The sequence below is a fragment of the Akebia trifoliata genome, unplaced genomic scaffold (genome assembly GCF_017979445.1).
Source record: "Akebia trifoliata isolate Shusen 1 unplaced genomic scaffold, ASM1797944v1 Contig00774, whole genome shotgun sequence".
Taxonomy (NCBI): Eukaryota; Viridiplantae; Streptophyta; class Magnoliopsida; order Ranunculales; family Lardizabalaceae; genus Akebia; species Akebia trifoliata.
The window spans coordinates 11,750-38,357 of record NW_028237195.1 but is presented as its reverse complement, the minus strand read 5'-3'; the positions used below and the strand labels follow the sequence as shown (position 1 = coordinate 38,357).

General features: G+C 32.5%; 1 protein-coding gene across 1 annotated transcript; it reads right to left on the bottom strand.

Moving 5' to 3' along the window:
- Window positions 1-4,495: 4,495 nt before the first annotated feature.
- Window positions 4,496-14,448, bottom strand: LOC147381075 (cyclase-like protein 2). Its single transcript, XM_086430874.1, has 6 exons — window positions 13,964-14,448; window positions 13,808-13,852; window positions 10,419-10,491; window positions 8,568-8,665; window positions 7,624-7,694; window positions 4,496-4,859 (listed from the first exon to the last, which is right to left on the bottom strand). Exons 1-6 carry the CDS (start codon window positions 14,385-14,387, stop codon window positions 4,734-4,736), a joined length of 837 nt encoding a protein of 278 aa, XP_086287000.1. The 5' UTR covers window positions 14,388-14,448; the 3' UTR covers window positions 4,496-4,733.
- Between the last annotated feature and the right edge of the window lie 12,160 nt (window positions 14,449-26,608).

Genomic DNA, 26,608 nt, shown 5'->3' with positions numbered 1-26,608 from the left:
CATTGAAGGCAGAACTATGTCATGGGCAATGTGGTCCTAACTTGAGAGGGAGGGGGGTGCCCTTTAGTCCTCAAATGTCCCTTTAGGTGCTGAGAAGAACAGGACAACATGCATTTTAATTATTATGACTCAAGGCTTTGGCTTTGCCCGCTGTCCCAATTCTCTGAAGCTTGGCTGCTTCTTGCATGCATGCTTAATAACTGTAAATTGATCAGATTTGGATCGATCTCGATCTTGATCTTGATCTAGAACCAATCCAATTAGAGAGACTTGAATTTGATCTGATAACTTATCAGATCAAGTCCCTATTGGGTTAGATCCTAAATCAAATTCAACTCGAATTCAGATCCGATAAATTCCAATATACTTTATAATTTATATATCTTCTTCACAATATCATTTCAGATGTATTTGTAAAATTTTCATTTACATATAGTGAAGCTCTTTTCAGTATTAGAGGTGCATTAAGAAAGCATGTTTTGTATCTCTTATTCTCTTTGTGTATCACAAAAATCTAGCAATATTTATTTTGTCTAGGTTTTTTCTCACATACAATGAATTCTTTTCCCTCTTTTATGAACACTGCCTTTGTCCCATTAAAATTAAATAATCAAAATTACCTTCTATGGAAAACTCAATTTCCACTTCTTCGAAAAATTATAACTTTTATGGTGACACTTACGTGTTGGGAAAATGCTCTGAAAAAGGTTATTATAATATTTACATCCATCATTCCGAGATTATGAATAAAAATAAGAATCTACTACAAGATCGGAACCATTATATGATGAATATGATCATGAGTAATTTTGACCCAATTCCATTGATCATGAGATGGTCAACGAGATATAAAAGGCCGAAAGATCCTCGTTGTGTATTATATATTGGCTAGAAGATTAGCTTAGGGCAGACACGAGAGGTGTAGTTAGCGCCGGTTTGTTCTTTACAATTGAAAAAAGTTAGAACTATTGATGAAACTAGACATTTCAAAATCTTTTTTTTTTTTAAATAAGCAAGTGGGTTAATGGTTAGTAATTAGTAGGTGAAGGTGGGTTTTGAACCCAAGGTCATGATATGATCGTTCAAACTTCACAATCTTAACAAGTAAACTTATTGTAGACACCCCATTTTTGTCTTGGCCGAGTCCGAGAGCACTAAAAACCTTCCGAGAAGGGACTTGACCCAAGGTAGTTTTTAGGAGAGTTCAAAAACCCAACTTTCAAACATCTGAAAGGCCTGAAGGTCATTTTTCATATTCTAAATTAAGCCTGGCCGTATCTAACCCTTAGCCAAGCATATTTTTTCGCCTAGCCAAAGGTAACCCATGTTTAGTAGTATTTTTGTCTAATCCAAGGGTGACCCACGGTCAGGCATAATTTTTGTTCAGATATTGATTCACTCAAGGCCAATTATGTTACAAGCCCATGTGAACTCAAATTTTGTTAGGGATAATTACCCTTTAATTCACTCCTTAATGACTTTTTCCTCAAGAAAATCCCACCATTTTACTCTTTTAACCTTCCTTCAATTCTTCAATAATCCCACCACTTTGATTTCTTGTAAATTATTTTTTTCTTCTAACAAAGACCCTTGGTCAAATTGATTCCCACATGAGTGTCATTACTACCCTAACCCCATATTGTTATAACTAAACTAAGGTAGATTAACCTTATCTTCCCCAAGTCTATCATTAATCTTAGAAGGGTCAATGTAATTAGATCAAATTTCATGGTTTGTGACAATTTTGCTCGACCTATAAATTTTTCTAGAACTTGTGAGAAAAGACTAGATTAATTCTAAGTTATTAGAGAATTAGTTGGGCTAGATGACCTTAATATCTAAGATCCCAATTCATATTGACATGCTATCTAACCTAATTCCTTCCTGATTGATCCAAAGCCAATGACCTAGGATTTTTCGATCATCCTGAAAAAATTCTCTAGAAACTATGGCCTTTTACTATATTCTCTTGATCATCATAATTATTGAAACTTATAGGTGAGTGAAAGACCATCAAGTCCAAGGAGAGGAAAGGTCATTTGGGTTTTCTCTAGAAATTTTATTGAAAATATTGGGAACCCTAGGCTTTAAGACAAATTTATCCCCAAGGGTTTTCCAAAATCTTATAAATAGAACCCCCATCCAAGGCAAAGAAAAGAACATATTTGGTGATTTAAAATTCTACCAAAATCTCTCCCAACCACTTTAAGCCTTTTTTTTTTTTCTCTCAAAACCTCTCCAAAATTCTTAGAAGCTCAACCTAAGAATAAGAACAAGAAGAAAAAGGAAGAGAAGAAGAAGATTAGGGTGGGGTTAAACCCTCCATTCTCCCTTTCTTATACCCCCTCTTTATTTTAAGCACTTTTTTTATTTACAAGTTTAATTTTATGCTTTTTAATGTAGTTTCCTAGACCTTTAGTCTAGAGACTTGGGGAGAAAGAATAATCATTTTTTGAGGAATATCTCTCAATAAGTCCTCAACAAGTTCCTTGAGAACATTAGATTATGTTGTTTTACTTTCATTTACTATTTATGCAATTTAATTTCTATAGCATAGATGCTTTTATTTCCTTGCAATTTCAATTCTAGAATAATTATCTTTTATTTTGCTTCCTTTTATGACAATAGAGGTAGAGAGTAAACCCTCATTGGAGGTAATTTTCTCTTAATAAATCCATCACATCCATATAGTATACACACACTTATTTCTAAAATGGCTACAAACAAGAGTGTAGGTCCCTATGAACCTATATTTAACCTTTAAAGCCAACAAAAACAATCCAAAAATGGAAAAAATCTCATGCATGTAGTCTTGATTCATACGTGAAGTGGTTCAAATCATGAATCTCACCAAAGGATCAAACCAATAAATAAAGTCTCCCTAAGGAGCACATATACTTGTTTTGAAGCTTTAAGACTCTAAATGATGAGATCCATGTGGATTTCCATCAAAGTCCTAAGCTCATAAAAAATTATAACAAACACCTACTTCTAATAAAGGTTTGCTCATCATATTGATTTGTTTATTTTTCAAAACAAAATTATAGTTTATTTTTCCTAATTTTCTATAACTTTTTTTGTCTTCACATATGATCATCTATTGGTAATTATCTTAGGATGGGAGGGATAAAGTGTTTAACACATTCCTTGTCCTTCAACCGAACCTCCTTACCTTAGATTTCTAAATAGACCATTTCCCTCTTATCTTTTGAATTGTGAGTCATTACAAGCAAAAATATAGGATTTTATAAAATCGTTTTATAATGCCCATTTATACCTTATTGAATGGTGGTGACTTTTAAACCTGTGTAGATGAACTCAAACCTCCCCAAAGATTTCGAAGCCCATGTATCTACACATGTTTTTAAAGAGATCATTAACTTCGTTATTAGTTGCCATAGACTTGACCAACTAAGCTAGCTGGCACCTTCACTGACTCGAAATCTTTGGAATAAGACTTTGTTGTTGTTGTTAGGCATGTGATGAAGGTGGGTATTGTGTTGGAAATATTCACAATGTGAAAATAGCCCAAATTTGATGGCCTTGGGCTGTCAAATTTCATAAAATTCGACTGACCAAGAGGTCGAATTGGCGTTGAATTTTTCAATGTCAAAATTTTTTTTTTTTATAGGCTGAAACTGTCAAATTAATGAAGGATGAGAGAAATTCAACAGCTCTAAGCCATCAAATCTAGGAACATAAAGAATTTCGACGGTCCTAAACTGTCAACGTTTAGTTTCTAAAATTCGTGGGCCTTGGCCCGTCAATTTTTTTATGTCGAATTTTCCAGTTTTCACATAGTGATTCACTAACAAGATAAAGAACCAAATTGAAAAAATCGATTGAAGCATGATGACTCACTACCCTTAAGAATATATCGCGTCCGACAAAGATTGTATCTCGATGCAATTGGTCACAGTGGAATAACCTCCAAGGTTTAACAATCGCAATCCCAAACCAAGCATACACTCGCAATGGTTAAGAAAATTGAATGCTTAGATCGCTTCTTATTGGAAAGTAAGAACAGAAAAAAACTAGGGAAAAAACGAGAATAATAAGAAGAAAAGAGAACATGCCCAATTGGGCATGTTGTGCATGTGCCACACACTCATTAGAGTTTTCGGATCCGTAAATCTAAATTCCAATTGGAACCTTGGATTTTCCTCTTGGCCCCCGTGCGCGTGTAGGCCTCCACTTATTTTTTTCTAACCTTACCACACAAGTAAAGCAAGATACTATATAAATGTATAACAAATCCTTCCCATAGTCGATGTGGGACTAAATGTTTTAGAGAACAATTTAAACACTAATCATTTGTGTGTTGGATATACCATAAACAATTAAAAAGGTAAAAAATTACTTCTGTTTTGTTAACACCAAAATACATACGAGTGAAGAATACCCACTTAATTTTTAATATATACCAAAATAGCTAAAAACACTTTGTATTTTAAAATGCCTAAAATAGTTAAAATTACAACATATTGAACTCAAATTACAAAGCTGGCAGTTTCAACCATATATTATTTCAATTGAGCAGAATTTACAATGTACAGAAAGCTGGAAATCCTTTGATAGTGGTAATGTTGTGTATTTTAAATACTAACATAGTGAAGTGTACATGGAAACAAGTTCTGATTCGGGGGCTCGATCGATGCCAATAATGCAAGCTATGTCCAGATATAACAAACAAAAATGATATATCATTAGCAATGTAGGACTTACAAAGATTATCATTTGATGAGAATACATCTAATTGGTGATCCCTCAGCACCCGATAATCTTAGAGGTAGGCAATGTACAGAATATATCCCAATTTTTATGTCATCCAGTTCCAAGCCTTCCACAATAATGATTTCCTGAAACATTTTCAAGGGCATTGTCATTGGCAGTCTTTGTGATATAAAACTAGTAAAACAAAACCATTATCCTCTCTTACAATCTAATTAGATGAAAATAAAAATGGACAAGTATCATAGACAAAATCATCACATTTTTTATCTTTGATTTTTTATTTTTGATAAGCAGATATTCATTAAAATAAAGCGAGGCCAGCTGAGATGATCAACCAAGCGAACAACAGTACAAAAAAAACTACTCAATGCCTATACAACACACCCTTTCCCAATTTCCTATAAAATCTTTAAAAAAGACGCCCCTAAATTCCTCGAAAACCTTAGACCAAAAAAAATACAAAACTCAAGATGGACAAAATCGTATCCTTGCACTCATTCATTTTTCCATCAAAAGTACGACTCTTTCGCTCTTTCCACACACCTCCAACAAATTGCAAAAGGAGTGATACTCATGTAGATACGTGGGCTTCGAAACCTTGCAAAGGTTTGAGCTCATTTACTTGGGTATTTGGCGTCGCCACCATTCAAAGTGTTTGGTTGTGAATGGACACCACTAAAATAGGCTCTAAAATTCATTTTCCTTGGCTTGTAGTGACTCTCATATCCAAATGGATGGGTAAAGGCCTACCTAGAGTTCTAGGTAAGGGAGTTCGATTGAGGAACAAGGAAGGTGTTAGGCACCTTGTCCCTCCCATCCAAACATAGTTACCAATATGACCATAAATGAAGTCTTAAAACTATTTTTTTTGAATTTTGAAAATAAAGGAGATTATGAAGAAAATTTGGGAAAATTTGGCTATAGTTTATGTTTAGAAAATGGGCAAATTAAGATGATGAGCAAGCCCCTAGGTGCTTGCTGGATTTTTTTGTGAGCCAAAAACTTTGGTGGGAATCCACTTGGATTCCATCATTTTGGGTCTTTAGGGACTTTCATGCATGATTTGTATCATTTTTAAGACTATTTTTTTTGTTGGTTTAGAGAGTTAGGTGAGAATCTAAAGAGATCATCACCTTTGATTCTTAACATTTTTATAAAGTAAAATATGGTGTGTGGGATGTGTATGCATGGGATGGATTTAACAATAGAAGATTACCTCTTAAGAGGGTTTACTCTCTAGCTTTATTGCCATCAAATAAAGCAGAAAAAAATCATTATTCTAGAAAACTTAGAGTGCAAGAAAAGTATAGAAGATAAAGCATCTACATTATAAATTTAAATTAAATAAGTAAAGAAATTAAAGACAACATATTCTAGTGCTTTCAAGGAGTTTATTGAGGGCTTATTGGGGGAAATCACCTCTTGGAGGGATTATCCTCTACCCTGAAGCCTTTAGCTAGGATTAGAGATCTACATCATTAAAGAAACATAAATGAAAACTTAAAATTAAACAACTAAGGTAAAGAATGAGGAGATGAGGATGGGAGAATTAGAGAGGAGGGTTGAGGTAGAACTTCTCCCACCTTCTTCTTCTTCTTCCTTTTCTTCTTCTTTTTCTTTCTTGGGTATTTCTTCTTAGGATAATTTGGACAAAATTTTGGGAAGACTTAAGAGCTTTGAGAAAGGATTTTGATAGAATTTTGGAACTCTAACTCTTCTTCCCTATTTTTTTTTGAAAGGGTCTCTTATTTATAGGATTTTGGGAGATCCTTGAGGATAAACTTGTCCTAAAACCTTGATTACCCAAATATTCTAGGAAAAAACTTCATGAAAAGTATTAATTCCACCTTCTAACATTGGCCTTGATGGTCTTTAATCTCTTATAGAGTCATACTAATCTTGATGATCAAGAAATAGGATAGTCTTTGCACCGAAAGTTCCAGAGAATTTTTAGTGGAGGGTAGAATGGTCATAGACCTCATGATTTGGGTCAATTGTGAGAGATCTAAGCCAAATGGCATGTAATTAAGTGGAGCTTTTTGTTCTATTTGGTCACTTCCTTAGGCTAGCTCTCTAACTAACTAGGGATACAAAGGTCCTTGGGGACAAATTCTAGAGACTTCTCTAAGGTGGGCAAAGTGGTTATAAAATTTGAAAAGTGGTCAATTTACATGGAATCCTTTTAATATTTGAAAAAAGTTAAAAGGGTGGAAGGGGGTTTTGACTCTATTATCTCAACAAACCAAAGTTATAATTAAATCCACACCCATTCCCACTCAAGCAAACCTAGCTCTAATTAAATTAGAGATATCCTATTGCCACACCAACTTTTACTAACGCCACCCCCAATTCATATGTAAATCACCAAAGAATTAGCACACATCTTGGGGTGGCATTAGCAAAAATTGGTGTATCAATAAAAGCTCTTAAATTAAGGGTACAATCAGGAAAAACCTATTATTCCTTTAATGCTATTGTCTAGTATCATGGTATAGTTCAAATTGTGGACAGTTTGCCAATGAATATTATTATTTTAATACCTTAATGAGCAATTCTAACAAAACAGAATAGTTGGATTCTTGAAAATTATTCCAAATAAGCACCTAATAGTAGAACAGTAATGTATTTATTCTTTGGGTCCCAATGATTAATAGAAACAGTTGAATTGTACTCTACTATCAAAATTAAATTTCCATACTAAAACATTGGTAGAACTTCCACATTCCAAGGGCACATAAAACCTATGAATTCTAAAAATTAAAAGACAATTATTACATAAAATTATTAAATTATACACAAGAATACAATGAATATGGATGAAGCACCTAGTGAATGCAAAATAAAAATAAAAATAATAAAATATTCCAACTATTTGAAGATGGGTCTTACCCTGCTTTTGAGAAAAACATGATGAACAGGAGCTAATTCTTCGTGGGCAGCAACAGATAAGTAATCAATTCCTACAAATCATAACAAATAAATACATCGAAAGAAACATGTTTTGTGAGTAATCAACACACACACACACATATATATATAGATATATATATATATAAGAGGTATTAAAACAAACCAACAATCAATAAATAGATGTTATTGCATGAATTGGTTTCAATTTTGAACAAATATAAATACGGGACCTTGACTTTGAATAGATAAGCAAGCCAAAATATATTTTTCAATTCAATTAAAAACGATACTAGTGAAAATATTTGAAGTTTTGAAAGCTAAGAGAATTGTAGAGGTTTGAGAGCTTGTGATCTTTATCGTTGATAGTGGATCGATCTCCCTTTTATCTGTGGACATAGGAAATATTTCCATTTCAAGGATGATCAAAATCCAAAAAAATTCATTCTTCTTTTAGGAGATTAAAAACTAATGTGCAAAGCATGTACCAATATTAGTAAAGGTCTTTCACATTCAACTTTTCATCTTTATGATTTTCAATATAAACATTTAGTAATGATACATCAAGATCTATAGAGGGAAAAAAAGGATATTAGTCTTGCTATGCTTCTCTTATAAATTACTCCTCTAAGAAGTAGTTTTGGCATCAACATTGTCCAATGATAAAGACTGTCATACATGGAAGATTTCAGTATTCAATAATGCCCATGTTTTTATCTTCTACTTGTTATTTAGTTACTGAAATAACATTTATTCATGCAAATGCTTTTCACCAGTATATAATAAAGATATATATATACAGAACCATAGATGCTTCTCACTTGTATCTCGATGAAAAGCATCTATGGTTCTATAGACACATCCACATCAGCAATGTTCCAATCGATGTCAATTTCATTGTTACTTCAGTATTTTCCACATCTTACCAATCATCTTGATATCGGTATTTTCTACCAGCCATTCGGCGCCATCCTTCAGAAATCCAACATAGCTTGTGTCATACTCTTTTTTCCACATAAGCCCCCTGAAGTGAAATAAAAATGTTTATTTTCATGGAACTGAGCTTATTCACATCACGAGAAATCCGTACTGAATCCAAGATGATAAAAAATTTACCATTTGAATATGGTAATGAAAAGAATCTTACGATTTTTTTTAATTGTAATCCTAAAACGGAAGAACAACCAAATTTGTTCTGTTGGTTGGAAGTAGTCTGCCACAGGTAAGCTTGTTTTTAATAAGATCAATAACTTCAAGGTTCAAATGCGTTTCGATCCCAATGCCTCTCACTACGAAATAAAGACCCTTTCCAATTAAGAAAACTAGAACTTTGCACCATTATGTCATTCTGTTTATGGTTGTTTCAACATTCCCTTCTTACGAAGTGTAAAATGCTTATGATATATTACTTGACAGTGTAGATGATATAATAACAAGAGATATGGCTTTAGATAGTATAGATTCACTTACACAAGCCCAAATATCAGGGCTAAAGCTTTAATGATGATGAAAATTGTTCGAGTGTATATTTTCCTCCACTCTTGGGTGTGTCATACCCCAGTTAAGCTCTATGACTCTCTTATATTCACAGTTCTCCCCCTCTTCAAGAGATCAGTCTTTTGGAGTAGTTGGTTGGTTAACATGGTATCAGAGCACTAGCCGTTAAGTTTGTATAGGTCATGGGTTCAATTCTTTCCACCCTTATGGGTGAGGGAGCCTCCCACTCTCGGGTGTGTCATACCCCAGTTAAGCCCCGTGACCCTCTTCTACTCATGGTTCTCCCCCTCCCCAATAAATCGATCTTTTGGAGTAGTTGGTTGGTTAACAAAAATGACGATCGTGTGGATGATGATGATATGCGAGAATTCACTAATAAGAGTAGATGAAGAATCTAGAGATCATATATATAGCTGAATAGAAAAGGAAGAAACTTGGTTTTTTAATCACGTGGAGGGTATGAATTCACAAATAAAAATAACATTGGATAGAACAGAATGGAAAACAGGATTTGCATTTTAACCCCAAATAGTTGAGAGTTAGGACAGGCTTGGATTTTATTTATTTATTTTTTGAGAGTTAACGAGACAATAGGAATACCGAATAGGCGAATACCAACAAATCAAATTTAACATTGTGCTTGAAGAGCAAACAAAATAGTAGATGAGTGGCTCCAAGGTAAAAATTGTTGTTTTGGAGGAACATTTCGATCTAGGAAAAAATCACCAAAATGAAATGAAACATCCCTGAAACATTTGGATTTCTCTGAAATATTCAGTACATACTGGTCATTGTGATACATTGAACCATGACTGGCTCTACTAATAATGATTTTCTTATGGTGTAAGGGTGTAATAATGAAATCTTTTAAAGAAATAAAATATATAGTTTCTAAAAAATATTAAGTAATTAGTCACTACACCAAAATTCTTAATCTATTGTTGATCAAGAGTCGAGAAAATTATTAAAAGCTATATTTCCCAATTGCTAGTTATATTTCCAAGAAACTAGTTATATTTATGGAGAGTACGGAGGCAGATTTTCGAAGGGAAAGTAACAAGTGGGGATGTCACATGTTCAGACATTCTCTTGTGTGTTCTTTTGGGGTAAGGTTTATACGGAATTTAGGTGGGGTGTTCTTTGATGATTTTATTGCTGGGTGAGAATGGACGTGTAGTATTGTAATGTTCTAGTGTTCTAGTAACCTTTCTCTTTTCGGTTGGTCACCTCGACCACTTCAATAAAATTGATTACTTATCAGAAAAAAACAAATGGAATACCTATCAGTGTTCGATGTTCTGAAGATCACACGACGTACTCCTTTAGGGATATTCAAGGATTTCATAACTTCAGCTGCAAGTAGAACCGTCGTTAACTAAGTTATTGTATGAGAATAACAAATTACATAAAATTCTCAGCTATGAAATAAATGTGGCTGTTTAATAGTTTTTCACAAGAAGTAAAAATTGCAACATTGTCTAGAGACAAACTGTTCTTCCATGAAGGGATAAACAAAAGTTGGAATATTTCTGTACATTAATTATAGTGGCATATATTCCAATATACATACACTAAAATAGTCATATTTCTTCAACAAAATTTCTCTATGGGACATGAAAAATAGTCTGTTGTGTCCATTTCTCGGACATAACTTGCTAAATATACAGAATAGGTCGGTAATGCAACTTTTATATACATCAACATTTCGTTATAAATAGACTAAGCAAAAAAGGCTGCTAGCAACTAATTGTTTACCTACTTCCATTTATAATACACAAAATGCAATATCTACAACGGTAACTACGTATTGCTGCATTTTAAGTTTGGAACAAAGCAAGAGCCTAACTCACCTGGTCCTAGAACAAGGTATGAGCACATTTAAATACGAATCTAAAGATTGATTTGAGTGGAGATCATGGTTAGAGAAAGAGTATTGCACGATGAACTGCTCAATTATGAAATTTTTGGGCTTTCTCGACCCAATACGTGTATTTATTGTATGTACATTTTCTCAATTTGTAGGCCCAACACAATCTGACCTTTTGAACCTTACTTAATAGGTGTGACACGCCACAATTAATATAAGGGACATCTCAATTTTGTATACGTACAAAGTTCATCAAGATCTTGCACAACTCTAGGATCCCTGGGGACATTAATCGATGCAATTTTTTTTGGCCAAGTCGGTATTCCCACTATAGGTGAAGTTCCATGTGCTACAAGTGGGTAGAATCTCAAAAGGGTGGATTTGATGCCTTATGAGTCGGTTAAAACACTGTCATGAGCGGAAGCTCATGATCTACAGGTCAGATGGAACCCAACCAGGAACTACCATCAAAAATCTATATCCGTAAATTTTCCTCGCATTATCTCGACCATTTAATAAAAATGAATACGGCTGGCACATCAAATCATTTGAATAGAATACCCCCATGTATTGGGTTACATCAGTTCTTCACCACTTCAAAAAACCCAATCTCGATTGTTAACGACAATAACATACTATTGCTGAATATTATTCCCAAGTTCAGCGAAGTCATCCTCTCACACCTATAATGTTGGTAGACCTTGCATTTCAAAAAGCCATATATGGTATATGGGCTGAAGCTAGTTGTGCAACACATTGGGACAACAAAGAAAATGTTCTTCCAATGATTAGAGCCTTCAAGTTCTCCAACAAACTGCTAACAGAAACGTCCAAAGTAATTTTTTCCTCAGTAAGAGTGATGGATTTTTGGTGATCGCCCCTGACCATCCTTGAAGATCTCATGAAACCTTTATGTCCTATATTATGAGAAGTTGTTGAAGCATTTTTACTTAGCAATGATTAACTTTCTAATTTGTTTATTTTCATCAAATGTTGGATTTTGCTTCCCAAAGTTGTTTTCCTTGTGGAATGCTTCAAAAACTTCATCTTTATGCATGTTTCGACCGTGGTGTACTCCACCAGCTAACCATGTTAAATTACCATGGAATGTTTATCCTTTTGGGGTAGTTATGTTCCTTCATTGTTACAATCAAAAGGACAGAAACTTGAACAATTTGATGGTCATTTGACCCTTAATAGAGTACAATGAAGGTCACACGAGGCACCAAATCATGATAGATCAGATTTGTATTTTTATATCATTTTATTACCATTTAATGTAAATATGTATATATCACTCTCATGAACACAGTTGAGAATATGATTAAAATACAAAAATTTATGTGTAGAGACTTCGAAGTAAGGGCTTAACACTAGATCATATAGTCTGGTCCAATTCTTGGGCCCTATTTTGATTAAGAAAATCCCACACAAGTTTTTGTCTTCTTCCTTAAGGCAAACCAACAAAAGGGATTTTATTAAATCCTAGATTTCAAATTAACAATCGAAGGAAGGAGGAAACTACAAGAAATACCATCAAGAATAATTAAACGAAGTTTGATAAATTTTTGGTACTAAAATCACTTGTGTAGATTGGTGTTGAGAATTGGGGTCATTACACAGCCTAGTCTCTATTACCTTGCTATGAGAATTTAAGCTTTCCAATGACTCTTTGAATAACTTCACCGCTACCTCTCTCATAGTCAAACTCTCCTCTCCAGAGGTACCAACCCTTAGGCTGGGCCTTCCAGCCAAAATGGGGCACAACCTAAGATTGTGATCATTTGAGCAAAAGGCCCCTGGATTACATCAAATTCAACCATGTTTTGGATCGTTGCTAGACTATTGATCATCCAAATAACAATGTATTTTAAGAGAAACTCTTGGATCCTCATCAACCAAGTGGACACTTGGACTTCCCCATAGATAGGAGTTAGGTGTGAAGAAACAATGCCAACCCTTATGCACCTTGGGATAACAAGATCACTTAAAAGCAAATTATAAGAAATTCATCCTAGAAATTACCTGGTGCACGTGGGGGGCACAGGCAAGGAGACTGCACGTGCCCCGATGATTAGTCAGATGGTCTAAGAGACCTAGATACCTTGTTTTCCACACCAAAAAAAAAAGTCTTCAGTGACTCTTAGTTAAGTCATAAGTGGCCTATATAAAACCACGAAAGGGGCAAAACAAGGATACCTTTAGTGCTCGTACCAAAAGGAATCAAAATTAATTCTGTGGTGGCAATTTTCTGAGTACCTCGATCAATCGGTTGCACAAAGAACATATGCGCTAAGGAAAGAACATGAGATATTTTTTACGGGAATCCCTGATCAATCACAAAAAAGTATGGCACCTTTGAGTTTTGTTTTATTAATTGAGCCTCAAATGAAACTTTAAATCAAGTTTACCTGAAGATAGATTCATTGGCTTGTTTATGTTTTCTTCTAAAATGGAAATCTGCTAGCAGTAGTTGTTAATTACGATTTTAGGACTTGAAATGGGCAATTTGTAAAACAGATCCATTTTAGCATATCTAAAGGGGTGAAACCTAATCAAGCATCAGATAGTGTCTGCCTTGCACCTCAAGGAAGGCTCGAACAAATTCTCAAAAAGCAACTATATATGCACATCCAAGTTGGACACTTAATTAAATTCTGAATTTAAATTGGATTTGCAGCCAATGAACTCACCAAAATTTCTAACAATTCTTGGCATATAAATTTTCTAATATCTAGAATATATATATCTAAAAACATTGAGAGGAACATCAGTGTGCTTTCGAATTTAAGTAGAATTTACCAGTTATGTTGCTATCCCTTGGGACATCCACTAACAAGGCAGGACCTATTAATTGATCAAGCCAGCAGATTAGATTAAAAAAAAGGCATAAGTAGTTTTGACAAAAAAAGATTAGTGCATAAAAAAAAAAAAGAGTATTAATGGATACATATATACCATTGAGGACATCAAGATCGAGTGTGTCGACATCGAAACCAGCATCAAAGTAGTTATCGAAGTAGTGACCAGGAGCATCAACATGAGTGCCAGAATGGGTAGTAATCTTCATCTCAGAAATGTTGCAAATGGAACCATTCTTCATGCTTTCACGTAGCCAAAGAAACTGACCAAGACCTTCATCTAATGAAAACCAAGATGGCATGTCAACTCTGTATTTATGTGTTATGTCCAATATTCTTCCATCTCCAAACACTTCCCTTCTTGGTGGGACAAGGTACTCACTCACGCTGCACGACTCTTCATAACCTGATACTGATGGGTAAGCTTCGTTTGGTGCTACAGATAGCATGTCAACGGTGCATAGTAGCAGAGTCAACCATATCTTTATCTTCATCATGCTTCTTGTTCTTCCCATGATCATGAATTAAGAGACTAATTTTGTTCTTAGAGAACTTGTTGAAGTTATGATTGAAGCACAATAATTTTAGTTTTATCTTTTTGAAGAATAAGATTTGCTGTTTAGGAGTTCATGTGACGGACAAGCGTCCACATGTCACTTATTTATGAGAGTATATCCTCTGTAGCCTATGTTTCTTGCAGTTTTATGCAGCTGTTGTTGTATTACAATCCACGACACATCAAATTGAAGAAAAATAACAATTAAAGGACCGTTTATTTGACGCTTATTTCAACGCCAAACGTTAAAAATTATTCAGTTTCAATGATGTTACGAAATTAATGCGTTTGTTTATAACAAAAATTCAATGAAAATTACTAAAAAATGGATCAAAATTTTAAGTGAAATTTTTTTAACTTAACGCTGATAGCTATTTGCGCTCAACACCAATAAATTTATGGGCCAACAAGTATGCCTTTTTATATTTTTATGATTTACATATATTGTCCTACTTGACCTAAATCCCTAATCTCAACAAAATGAAGAGTAGCTCATCACCGAACGAGGAGAAGAATAACGGCTCATCACTGAACGAGGTTCATCGTCGAACGACTGTCATAAACTCAGGTTTCTGCAACTCAAATGCTTTGACCATTTTATTGTAATCTCTTTAACTACTATTATCTTTGCAACTCAAAATCTTTAACCATTTTATTGTAATCTCTTTAATCATTTTGGTTGAATATTTTATTGTATACTTTGATCATGAATTTTTCAAGATGTTTTGAATGATCTAGATACGCTGAGATTGCCGTATGAATGTTCCATTATGTATTGAATGTTTTTTTTTCCAAAATCTATGGACATTGTAATGCATCTTTAGCTTTCTTGGCCAACCTGTGTGATGTCTCAATCCAAAATGCAAACTCACACCCTCTTAAGCAAGGATGAAAGTAGCATAGTTGAATGTCTTATTTATATCTTAAATTGACTTCAATTTATGGTAATATATATATATATATATATATATATATATATATTATATATATATCTATATATATATATATATATATATATATATATATTTTGGTTTTAGAATTTTTTTGGTTCAATATTTGTGGTTTTAAGATTTTATATGAACTTAATCATAATTCTAAACAACTAATTAAATCATTTGTACAACTTTTATATTGCTTTGTAATAATATTGAGATGATAGTCTATATCAAACTTTGATAATGTGTGAAGAGTGTGTTTTAATCTTCAATTAGGGTGTGATAACAATCATTTAAATTGGGTTTAAAATAAGAGAGCTACTATTATAAAAATTGTATAAGCCTTAACATAATTATAAGTGCTTGTTATGAGTTTAATATTTATTTCAGCCTAATCACAATTATAAACAAACTATTGAAATTGTTTGAATGAGTGTGAACCAAACCTTTATAATGTTTGAAGAGTGTTTTTTAATCTTCAATTGAGGTGTGATAAACAACCTAAGAAATTTGGGTGTGATAATAAGAAAGTTGTTGTGGCCTTGAAATTTTACTTATTACACTCCAATAAAAAAATAAAGAAAATAAGTCCATGGTTGAGAAGTAGTAAAAGTTCTAATGCCTATGGAAGCTCATTATTTTTTTTTAGTAAAAAAAGTTGGGGTGCAATTAGAAGCTCACTATTTGTTTGAAGAAATTTTATACTGCTTTGTAATATTGAAATGATAGTCATTACCAAACCTTGATAGTGTTTGAAGAGTTTGTTTTAATCTTCAATTGGGGTGTGATTTTATCAAACCTTGATGAGATTTTTTTAATTTTTCTTTGTTTGTAATTTTATTTGGAAATATAATTGAGTGGTCTCCATTATTATTTTATTTTCTTACTTTGGATATGTAAATTCCTCCATCTCGAAAACATCACATACCTTTAACTCCATCATTTTTATGTTTTGTAGTGTTCTTTAATTATTTGTGCCTTAATCACTTGGGCGGTATTAGAACATCCATCACTTTTTTCATTGATTATATATATTTTTTAATCTTTTCTTTGAAATGTTGGTTATTGATTAAATATGCCTTCTAAAGAAAAAAAAGAGCAAATTGGTCTACGGATCTTAAGAATTTATTTATCAACTTCTACATTGAAGAAGTCAATTAAAGTGAGAGGTTAGGAGGGAGCTTGAAATCCTATTGTTGGACAAGGATAATTATTGAGATAAAGAATACTACTAAAGAAGATTTGACTCAATGACAACTAAAGAATTAATGAGATTATCTAAACAAGTTTTACGTGTTTGGGTGAAACTTTCAACGACTATCGGTCATGAATACAATGTTGAGACAGATACCTTCGATGACTGGATGATAAATGCGACAATTTCATTAAGGTAAATTTCAAAAAATATTTTTTTATTTATCTTTCAAAATATAGATAAAACATTCTAATTATACTAAATATATTTCATGTCACAAAAGTACCCTAATGCGAAATAATTCCGTACGAATTCATTAAAGGATGTAAAGAAGTTGGCTATTTTGTTTGAGTGCACCTTGATAGAGGGAAATAGTGAATGGGGTCCACATCGAAACGAATTGTCCATAAATTCTATTGCGTCCACAAATTTGGATGTTGATAGTGCACCAAATTGGATGCATTTAATAAGGAAAAGAAAATGCCCATGCTCACCGCTCCAAATACCCAAAATGCACTAATTCAAGATCGTGAAAAATTTGTTCGTAGTTCATCAACCAGTAAGTATCAGAGAAATAATGATCTTCATGAGCTTCATAGTATTGTACAGTCCCTCATCCCTATACTTGGAAAAGAATTTGACAGTGGCCTGTCTGCTCCCTATTATATTAAGATGTTGAAAAAAAAATTGACTAATTTGGAGAAGGGGAGTCACATTTATAATCTTGCTTTCAACACGTTTGTCAACTTGAGAGAGCATTGTGAAATATAAATGGTGTTGGATGATGAAGATTAGCGATTGTCATGGCTAGAGAGTTTTGTTTAGTTAATTATGTTATTTTTATCATATATCTTTTTTTTGTATGAACATTATTATATGTGATACAATATTTTTATGAAGTATGAGTTATGTACAAATGTTAATACATGCATTAAACATTTGTAATGGATGCATTTTACTTATATAAGATTTTGTGGGTGGATGGATATATTTTTATCATGAAATTTTGTTAGTGGTTATGTTTTTATTATGTTTTGTATTCTTATTTGAAAATAGCTATGCATCAAATGCTTAAGACACCACAATGAAAGAAAATATTATTAACAATAATGATGTTATTATTGGAAAGTCTTAATGACTATTTATGACACATGAACTTGTGAATGTATCCTCACTATCCGGTACAAAATTTATGAATGAACTTTTAGGTGGACCTTCTTCAAATTGTTATGAATTGTTGAGAATGGAGACGAGTGCATTTATTAGCCTTTGTCATATATTTCAAGATCGAGGATAGCTTCAAGATAGTCGACATGTTAGAGTATCAACGATGATTGCAATGTTTCTTATTATAATATGTCATAATTGTAGGTATCGATTTGTTAAAAATTGATTCCAACATTCATTGCAAATCATCCGTAAATACTTTCATAAAATGTTAATTGCAATGTTACACTTTTCAAAAGAAGATTATCGTTTCATCTCTTGAAGGACCCATAGAAGAAATTAGAAGTCACAGACATCTTAGACAAATATTCAAGGTACATTTTTACATTAGGTGTTATGTAATAATTATATACATACCATTAAAAAAACTAATATAAGTGTTATTAAATTATGAAGGGGGTAATTGGTGCGATAGATAGAACACTCATCCACGCATGTATTCTAGCAGATAAACAATAACCTTATAAAGGAAGAGGAAAATCCGATTGTTATTAAAATGTCATTGTCATTGTAATTTTGATATGATTTTCACATACGTCCAAGCCGGATGGGAAAGAGTGACATATGATTCACGGATCCTAATAGAGACCATTTTTTACCATACAAATAGATTTCCAATACCCCTACCTGGTAAATATAATATTTATTTATTTTATATTAGGAATTGGTCATTATAATTTATAAGTTTAATGTGATGTTATTTTTATTTTGATGTAGATAAATATTATCTTATTGATGTTGTCTATATGCACACAAGTAGGTTCATGGCACCATATCGTAACGTTCGGTATTGGTTGTCTAATTTTCATCGTGATAGAGTTAGGGATAAATAAGAGATATTCAACCATTCACATGCCAAGTTGAGGAATGTAATAGAAAAATCTTTCAGAATTTTAAAGGTGCATTTCTCAATTTTAAAAAGGATGGCACCATTTACTTTTTCAATGTAGAGGAATATAGTGATTGCATCCATGGCAATCCACAATTTCCTTCGTAAGTTAAGGGTAAATAAGAGATATTCAACCATTCACATGCCAAGTTGAGAAATGTAATAAAGATGTTTTTTTAAATTTTAAAGGTGTACTTCTCAATTTTAAAAAGGATGGCATCATTTACATTTTTAACATAGAAGAATATAGTGATTGCATCCATGACAATCCACAATTTCCTTCATAGGATTTCGATGACTGATGAGCTATTCAAAATTTTGAAAATGATGAAACTCCTCTAATATGGTTAACAATGGAGATTACCTTCACAAAATCGATCAGTTATATGGGTAAAATGAACGGTTGATATTAGATTTGAAAAAGTAAAATTATCAACAATATATATATATATATATATATATATATATAATATATAATATATATATAAAGTTTAGATAAAGTGTTTGTAAATGTATGTTCTTAAACTCTTAAATTTAAACAATTGGATTTAATTGTCTTGATAATGTGACACACCTTCAATCATTGATATTAACTACATAAAAATGAGTTACAAAGAATCTACTCCCTTTTTCTTTTCTAATCTAAGCCAACTCGTCAAGTTGATTCTTAAACTCAACCAAAATCAACTCAAAATTTGTCTAGTCTAAGGTGGTGTTTGTTTGCGCTAATTTTCAACGCTTATTGCTAAAAAAATTATTTTCAGCACTTTTTAAAAATTAGCGCGTTTGTTTATCGAAAAAATTCAACACAAAGTGCTGAAATTTTGGCTGAAATTTTCAATGCAAAAAAGACGTTGAATGTTTATTGCTATTTGCGCTTAGCAGTATTTTTTTTCGTGGACAAATATAGCCTTCACAAATATATTAATTACCGCATCTATCCTCATCTTCAATTTCATCTCAAACGATAGAAATCTTGCCTCTCTCCTTTTTCTGTTGATTGAAACAAATTCGAACTGTGAAACTCTCACATCTCTCTCGTCTCTCTCATCTCTTTCTTAAATGAGCACTGATTGACTACATCTCTTTTGTCTCTCTTTCTCACCAGATCTGTCATCTCCGTCATCTCTCTCAGTTTCTCTCGTCTCTCTCTCACCAAATCGCTGTCATCTCACCAAATCTCTTTCACTAGATTTCACCTGATCTTGCTCTATCTCGCCTAATTTCACTCTCTCTCGCCATATCTCAATAGATCATTAGGTTTGTCTTTCTGATTCCAACTTGGGTAGATCATCTATCCACAAATTCAATTCAATGTTTATACTAAGCATAGCTACATTATCATCTATTTATTTTGATTTTTGGAAGAGAACTACAACACATTGTAGTGTAATTGTGTCATATTTCTCAAAATAATTTAAAGAAGTAGAATAAAACTACGGAAATTTTGTTATTGATACAATAAAGCTATACAAATTGCATGCTATTAATATAAATAATCCACAAGATACAAAATTCTTTAGTCATAAGCAAAAGCCTAGGCAATATAGATCTCTTAGGCAAGCATGCTTATGGAAATATTTACCTAGAAAAAACTCAGGTTTCATTTTTCTAGAGAAGGGAATTAAAAAAAAAAAAAAAGATTGAATTTTACACAATAACACTTGTGTGTCACACACATTGGTAGAGACACATTGTCATCTCTTTGGTCTAGTCATAGAAAAAAGAGTAGAAATTACTTGAGCAATTACCGTTATGTCAACAGCAAAATCACCAAATGACATGACATTGCAATTGAAAATAGTTAGATGGCACTTCTCTATTTCAACAAGTATTTTCATTGTCATTCCTTTGCGTTTCTCACAGTGAATTCTTATTAAGACGTTTTTTGTAGGAAACTTTGGCCTCAATCTCAAGGAACTTCTCTTGGGATTGGCCATCAAAATTTTCATCCGAGGAACATGAGTCTTTGTTGGCCAATAATTGAGATTTGTTATTGACAAAGATCACTGCATCCAATTGAATAGGGCTTTTAGAATCACTCACTTTGATTTCACGTTTCTGTGAAATATATACATGAATAGTTTCTGGATTATAACTTTTTTCTGGATCCATCTCACATCAATAACTCGACCTTTGCCACCTATAGGTAGTTTTAGACAAGTTTTCTTTGCATGGTTTCTGACCTGGCATTCTCTTAAGTTAAGTATAAAGAACGCTGATTCGAAACCGACGATAGAGATTGACGTGGAGTGGCCCTGACCTTGATGTGAAGAGCGGAATTGAGAACTGCCAAGACCCTCCTCCTTCTCGCCAGCAGCTCATATTACATTGACCCTGTAAGCACAATCAAGTAATTGGCTTTAGGCTACGGAAGTGCACTTATGGCCGTTATAGTTATCATCCTCTGTTTGCGTAGTAGTTTGCTTGATTGATAGCTCAAGTTCCGTACTTTCGATTCAATGTAGTACCGGTTTCTTTGATCACACTTGGTCTTTTAAAGAATAAAGACATAATGACAATGAGACAAAGCCTACAGGGGAGATCTTTTTTTGGACTTTATGTTGCATTTCTATCCAACCACAATCGGATTACAGCATTCCCTGACTCATATTACATTGACCCTCATCAAATGAGCCACCTAACGCGGTAGGGGAAAGAGAGGTAGCGGGTGATCGAAGTACAGTTTCTTCGCCGGATTCAGAGAGAGAAATAGTTGAATCAGGGGGGGAACCACCGGACTTCGGGATGACTAAGCTAGTCGAGCGCATACAGTATGTCTTTCATCAGCTTCTGGAACGGCAGTAGGATCTTTCAAGTACTTTGTAGCATCTCGAAGAAGAAAAATCTTGTCCATCTACAATGCAGATAAAAATGTTCAAGCATGATGTGAATTGTTTGTTTTTGGCTCATGTTTGGGCATTATTGAAAGTCTCTCTCCTTGTAATCTCTAGATCAATTTGAATGCAAAAAAAGTATCCAAACCGTGGACCCGATATTTTTTTACGAGGTATAGATCGAACTGGGATATTGATAACCATAACTTGCCATTTGAGATAGCTTCATTAATATAGGTACACGTTTTCAAAAATTGGTGTTATCTATGATGTTTCTCTACAAATGTAATAGTTCAATGGTGTTAAGATATACAATGTATATGTGTAATAGAGGCTTAATATGATCTAATAGAGATTTATGTAGGTTAAGTTATGGTTATCTTTTGAAGTCATTCACATTTAAACACTATTGGGGATTTACTCCTTATATCTTGAAAATCAGACATAATGATTATAGATCTCTAAATGTTCAAAATGTAAGCAATGAGCACTTCAACATTCTTCTTATTTCTCCTTAGTACTTGGAAAAGTGTTCCCATGTCTTAGGTTGAAGTCCCTAGAACCCAACTGAAAATAGTTAGATAGCACTTTTCTATTTTAGCAAGTATTTTCACTGTTTCCTTTGCGTTTCTCATAGTGAATTCTTATTAAGATATTCTTGTTAGAAGTTCTAGCTTCAATCTCAAGGAACTTCTCTTAAGATTGGCCATCAAAGTTTTCATCCAAGGAACAGGAGTCTTTATTGGCCAATAATTGATATTTGTTATTAACAAAGATCACTGACTCTAGAGTCTTTTGGGCCATCTGCTCCTCTAGTGTCTTTACTTTCTCTAGCATTTGTTTCAAGTTCTTTGTAGCATCTCCAAGAAGAGAAATCTTGTCCATGTACAATACAGAAAAAAATGTTCAAGCATGATGTGAATTGTTTGTTTTTGGCTCATCTTTGGGCATTATTGAAAAGCCTCTCTCTTTGTAATCTCTAGATCAATTTGAATGCAAAAAAAGTATTCAAACCATGGACCCAATATTTTCTTTCGAGGTATAGATGGGACTGAGATAATGATGACCATAACTTGCCATTTGAGATAGCTTCATTAATATAGGTACACGTTTTCAGAAATTGGTGTTATCTATGATGTTTCTCTACAAATGTAATAGTTCAGTGGTGTTAAGATATATAATGTATATGTGTAATATAGGCTTAATATGATCTAATAGAGATTTATATAGGTTAAGTTATGGTTATCTTTCCAAGTCATTCACACTTAAACACTATTGGGGATTTGCTCCTTATATCTTGAAAATAAAAAATAATGATTATAGATCCTCTGAATGTTCAAAATGTAAATAATGAGCACTTCAACATTTTTCTTCTTTCTCCTTAGTACTTGGAAAAATGTTCCCACGTCTTAGGTTCAAGTCCCTAGAACCCAACTTCACCATTACTTCCCCAAAGAAAAAAAATCATTTATGATTAAACTTCTCGTGGCATCCCAACTTTTACTTTTGCACCCCAATATATATATATATATATATATATATATTGGGAGCGATTCATGGGACATATGTAAAAACAATGGTTTTTCAAAATATTGGTTAGAGGTTTTGGATTGAGCTGATGTTTTGCGAAAATGGTCACTATGATGAGAAGATCATCCTCACAAAAAATCAGCTCAATCTGAAATTTCTAAATCCATCAAAAGTGATTTACAAATTATTGGCAAAAATTGACAAAAAAATCAACGGTCCACATTCTAAATCACTTTTAATGGGGTTAAAAGTTTCAGATTGGATTGATTTTTTTTTTTTTTTTGATGATCTTCCCATCATAGAGACCATCATCACAAAAAATTAGCTCAATCCAAAACTTCTAACCTATATTTTGAAATTTTATTAATGTTACATTGTTTTTAGATATGTTTTTTCATATGTCCCTTGATCCGTTCCCTATATATATATTAGAGATAACCCTCCGTGTTTTGATCAATATCAAAGTAGTAAAAAGTTACTCCAAACCTATGTAACAGAAACATGGATTGTGTTTAGGTGTTCAACATGGGTACAAAGTCTCAAGCACATTGACCAATATAATTTATTTCGCAAGTTGAGAGACATTTTATTTGAATTTCTTATTTTATCCTAAGTATGTAACATTGAAATAATGTTTTTAGATAAGTTGGTAAACATTAAAATGGTATAAATATTATGTAACTAGTAAGCTAATTTTTCCTGTTTTCCTATCATTTACTCTGGTCTTACAAATTACTTATTAGTTATTACTAATTATTCTTGGTGTGTCTATATTTTTTCAATTGTTTAATAAATGATAGTTTGCACTATTTTTCATATTTGAACATAATTGACATCGATATGGATTATTTTATAGTTGTTTAAATTATATAGTTGTTTATTTTTACTTTTCTACTGCATCTAGATATGGATTCTAATAAAAGTAACCGAATGTGTCGACTTGAAGAGAAAGTTATAAATTTTTTTATTGATCTATGTATTGAAGAAATTAACCATGAAGGAAGATGGGGGGAACTCTTAAATCCCAGTCATGGAATAGAATTACAGTTGAAATAAACAAGAAAATTTTTACTACTTTTAAGTAAAGACAATTAAAGAATCAATGGGATTATCAAATGAAACAATATGGAATTTGGATGCATCTTATAACTTGCACGAGTCATAGATACAATGCAGAAACAAATACCATTCATTGGACTGATGAACGATGGGATGACTACTTGAAAGCATGTCTAAACCTATACTTTTACTATATCTTATAAGTGGACTCACTTTTAATATAATTCTAATATATCAGAAATACTCGAAAATAAAAAAAATTCGTCATAAATCATTGATGTTTGCACATGAGTTATGTACATTATTTGAATGTACAATAGCCACGAGAGATATTGGATGGGGTTCACATAGAGAAATATTACCTGTGGATGTATCATCTCAAGTTGGAGAGGATCCACAAAATTTTGATGAGTTTGAATCACAACATTTGTACGATGAATCTTTAGGACAGAGTGTTCCCAATATATCAACTCCTTCAGAAAACATGGATATTTCATCGTCAAAAAAACGTCGTAAAAAGAATAATCAAGATGATCTTCAAAATAATATTTGAACACTTATCGATGTTTTTGTAAAAAAATATAGACAATGGACCATCGATATAAGACTGTATGAAATCTTTGAATAAAATGACGGTGAAGAAAGGAGGACACCTCTACAATATTACGTTTAATACATTTACTAAGGAAAATGAGTATAGGACAATTTGGATGGAATTGGCAGATCCAACACTATGGTTATCTTGGCTTAATGCTATTCACTTATCATAGACTTTCAAATGTGATATCTTAGTGATCGTTTTTTTATTTGTTATATTTTATGAATTTTTTTTGTGAATTTTTTGTCTTTGATGGAATATTTTATTTGTTTCATGTTTATGACATGTTGGAGTATTTATTTTAAATGGGTTGTTTTATATTTAAATGTTGGAACACTTTTATTTTGAATGAGTTTATTTAAATTTTAATGTTGGAACACTCTTATTTTGAATTGATATTTGATTATCGTATTATTTTTTATATATATACAAATTATTTATGCAACAGTGAATATAAAACCACAACAACGGAGACTTCTAACAATATTAATATTGAAGTTCATATTGGAACGTATTAGACGACAATCTATTACTCGAGATGCAGTCAATGTATCAACACTTACGGGTGTACAATTTGTGAATGAACTCTTAAAGGGTCATTCATCAAACTATTATGAGTTGTTAAGAATGAAAAAAGAGTCATTCATTAATCTTTGTCGTTTATTTTAAGAACAAGGATGGCTTGTGGATAGTAGACATGTGAAAATACCGGATATGATTGCAATATTTCTTATGACAATGGGTCATAATTGTCGGTATCGACTAATAAAAAATTAATTTCAACATTTATTTCAAACAATTCACAAGTATTTCCATAAGGTTCTAGTAGCTATGTTGTATTTTTTTTTTTCAAATAAATGATCATATCACCATCTTTCGATCAACCAATAGAAGAAATTCGAACTCATCGACATCTTAGACAAATATTTAAGGTACCTAACTTTCTACCCATGATAATTTATATTTATGTTTATATTTTTTTTATCAATAGTAATGTATTTTTTTAATTAATTAACAAGGGTGCTCTTAATAGAACACTCATCTATGTTTGCATTCCATCGGATAGACAAATTCCTAACAAGGGAAGGGGAAGGTCTGAATGTTATTAAAATGTAATGACTATTTGTAACTTTGATATGATATTTACATACGTGCAAGCTGGATAGAAAGGAGTGACACATAATTCAAGGGTCTTAATGGAGGCTATATAATATCTAGATATATCTCTAATTTAACGATGTATTTATTTTGATGTAGATAAATATTATTTGATTAATACTGCTTACACACACACACGAGGTTTTATGGTACCATATCACAATATACATTATTGGTTATCTGATTTTCGTCGTGGACATCCTAGATACAAGGAAGAAATATTTAATCATACACATGCCAGACTGAAAAATATAATTGAGAGGGCTTTTGGAGTTTTAAGGCACGGTTCCCAATTTTAAAAAGGATGGCACCATACTATTTTCCTACTCAGAGAAATACAGTGATTGCATGCATAACAATTTACAATTTTCTTCGTAAAATTTCGATAACTAATGAGCTTTTTCATCAATACGATGATGAAGATATTCTTTTCGGAATTACTAATAGTAGATATACTCATCTTAGCGTAGAAGAGTTGTTTGGATAATCTGAACAAACATTTATGATTACCTTACGAGATCAGATTACAAATCATCTTAGTAGTGCAAATATATGAAATGATGTTATTTTGTTGAGTATAACAATGTTGTATTTCAATTTTAATGGATTATATGACAATGTTGATCTCAAATATTTAATGGATGTATTGATTTTAAATTTTGGTGACTTGTATGACATTTTTGTTTTTAATTTGAAATTTTTAAGATTTTATAAATACAAATTATTATTTAGAAATTGAAATTTTTAGTATTATTTTT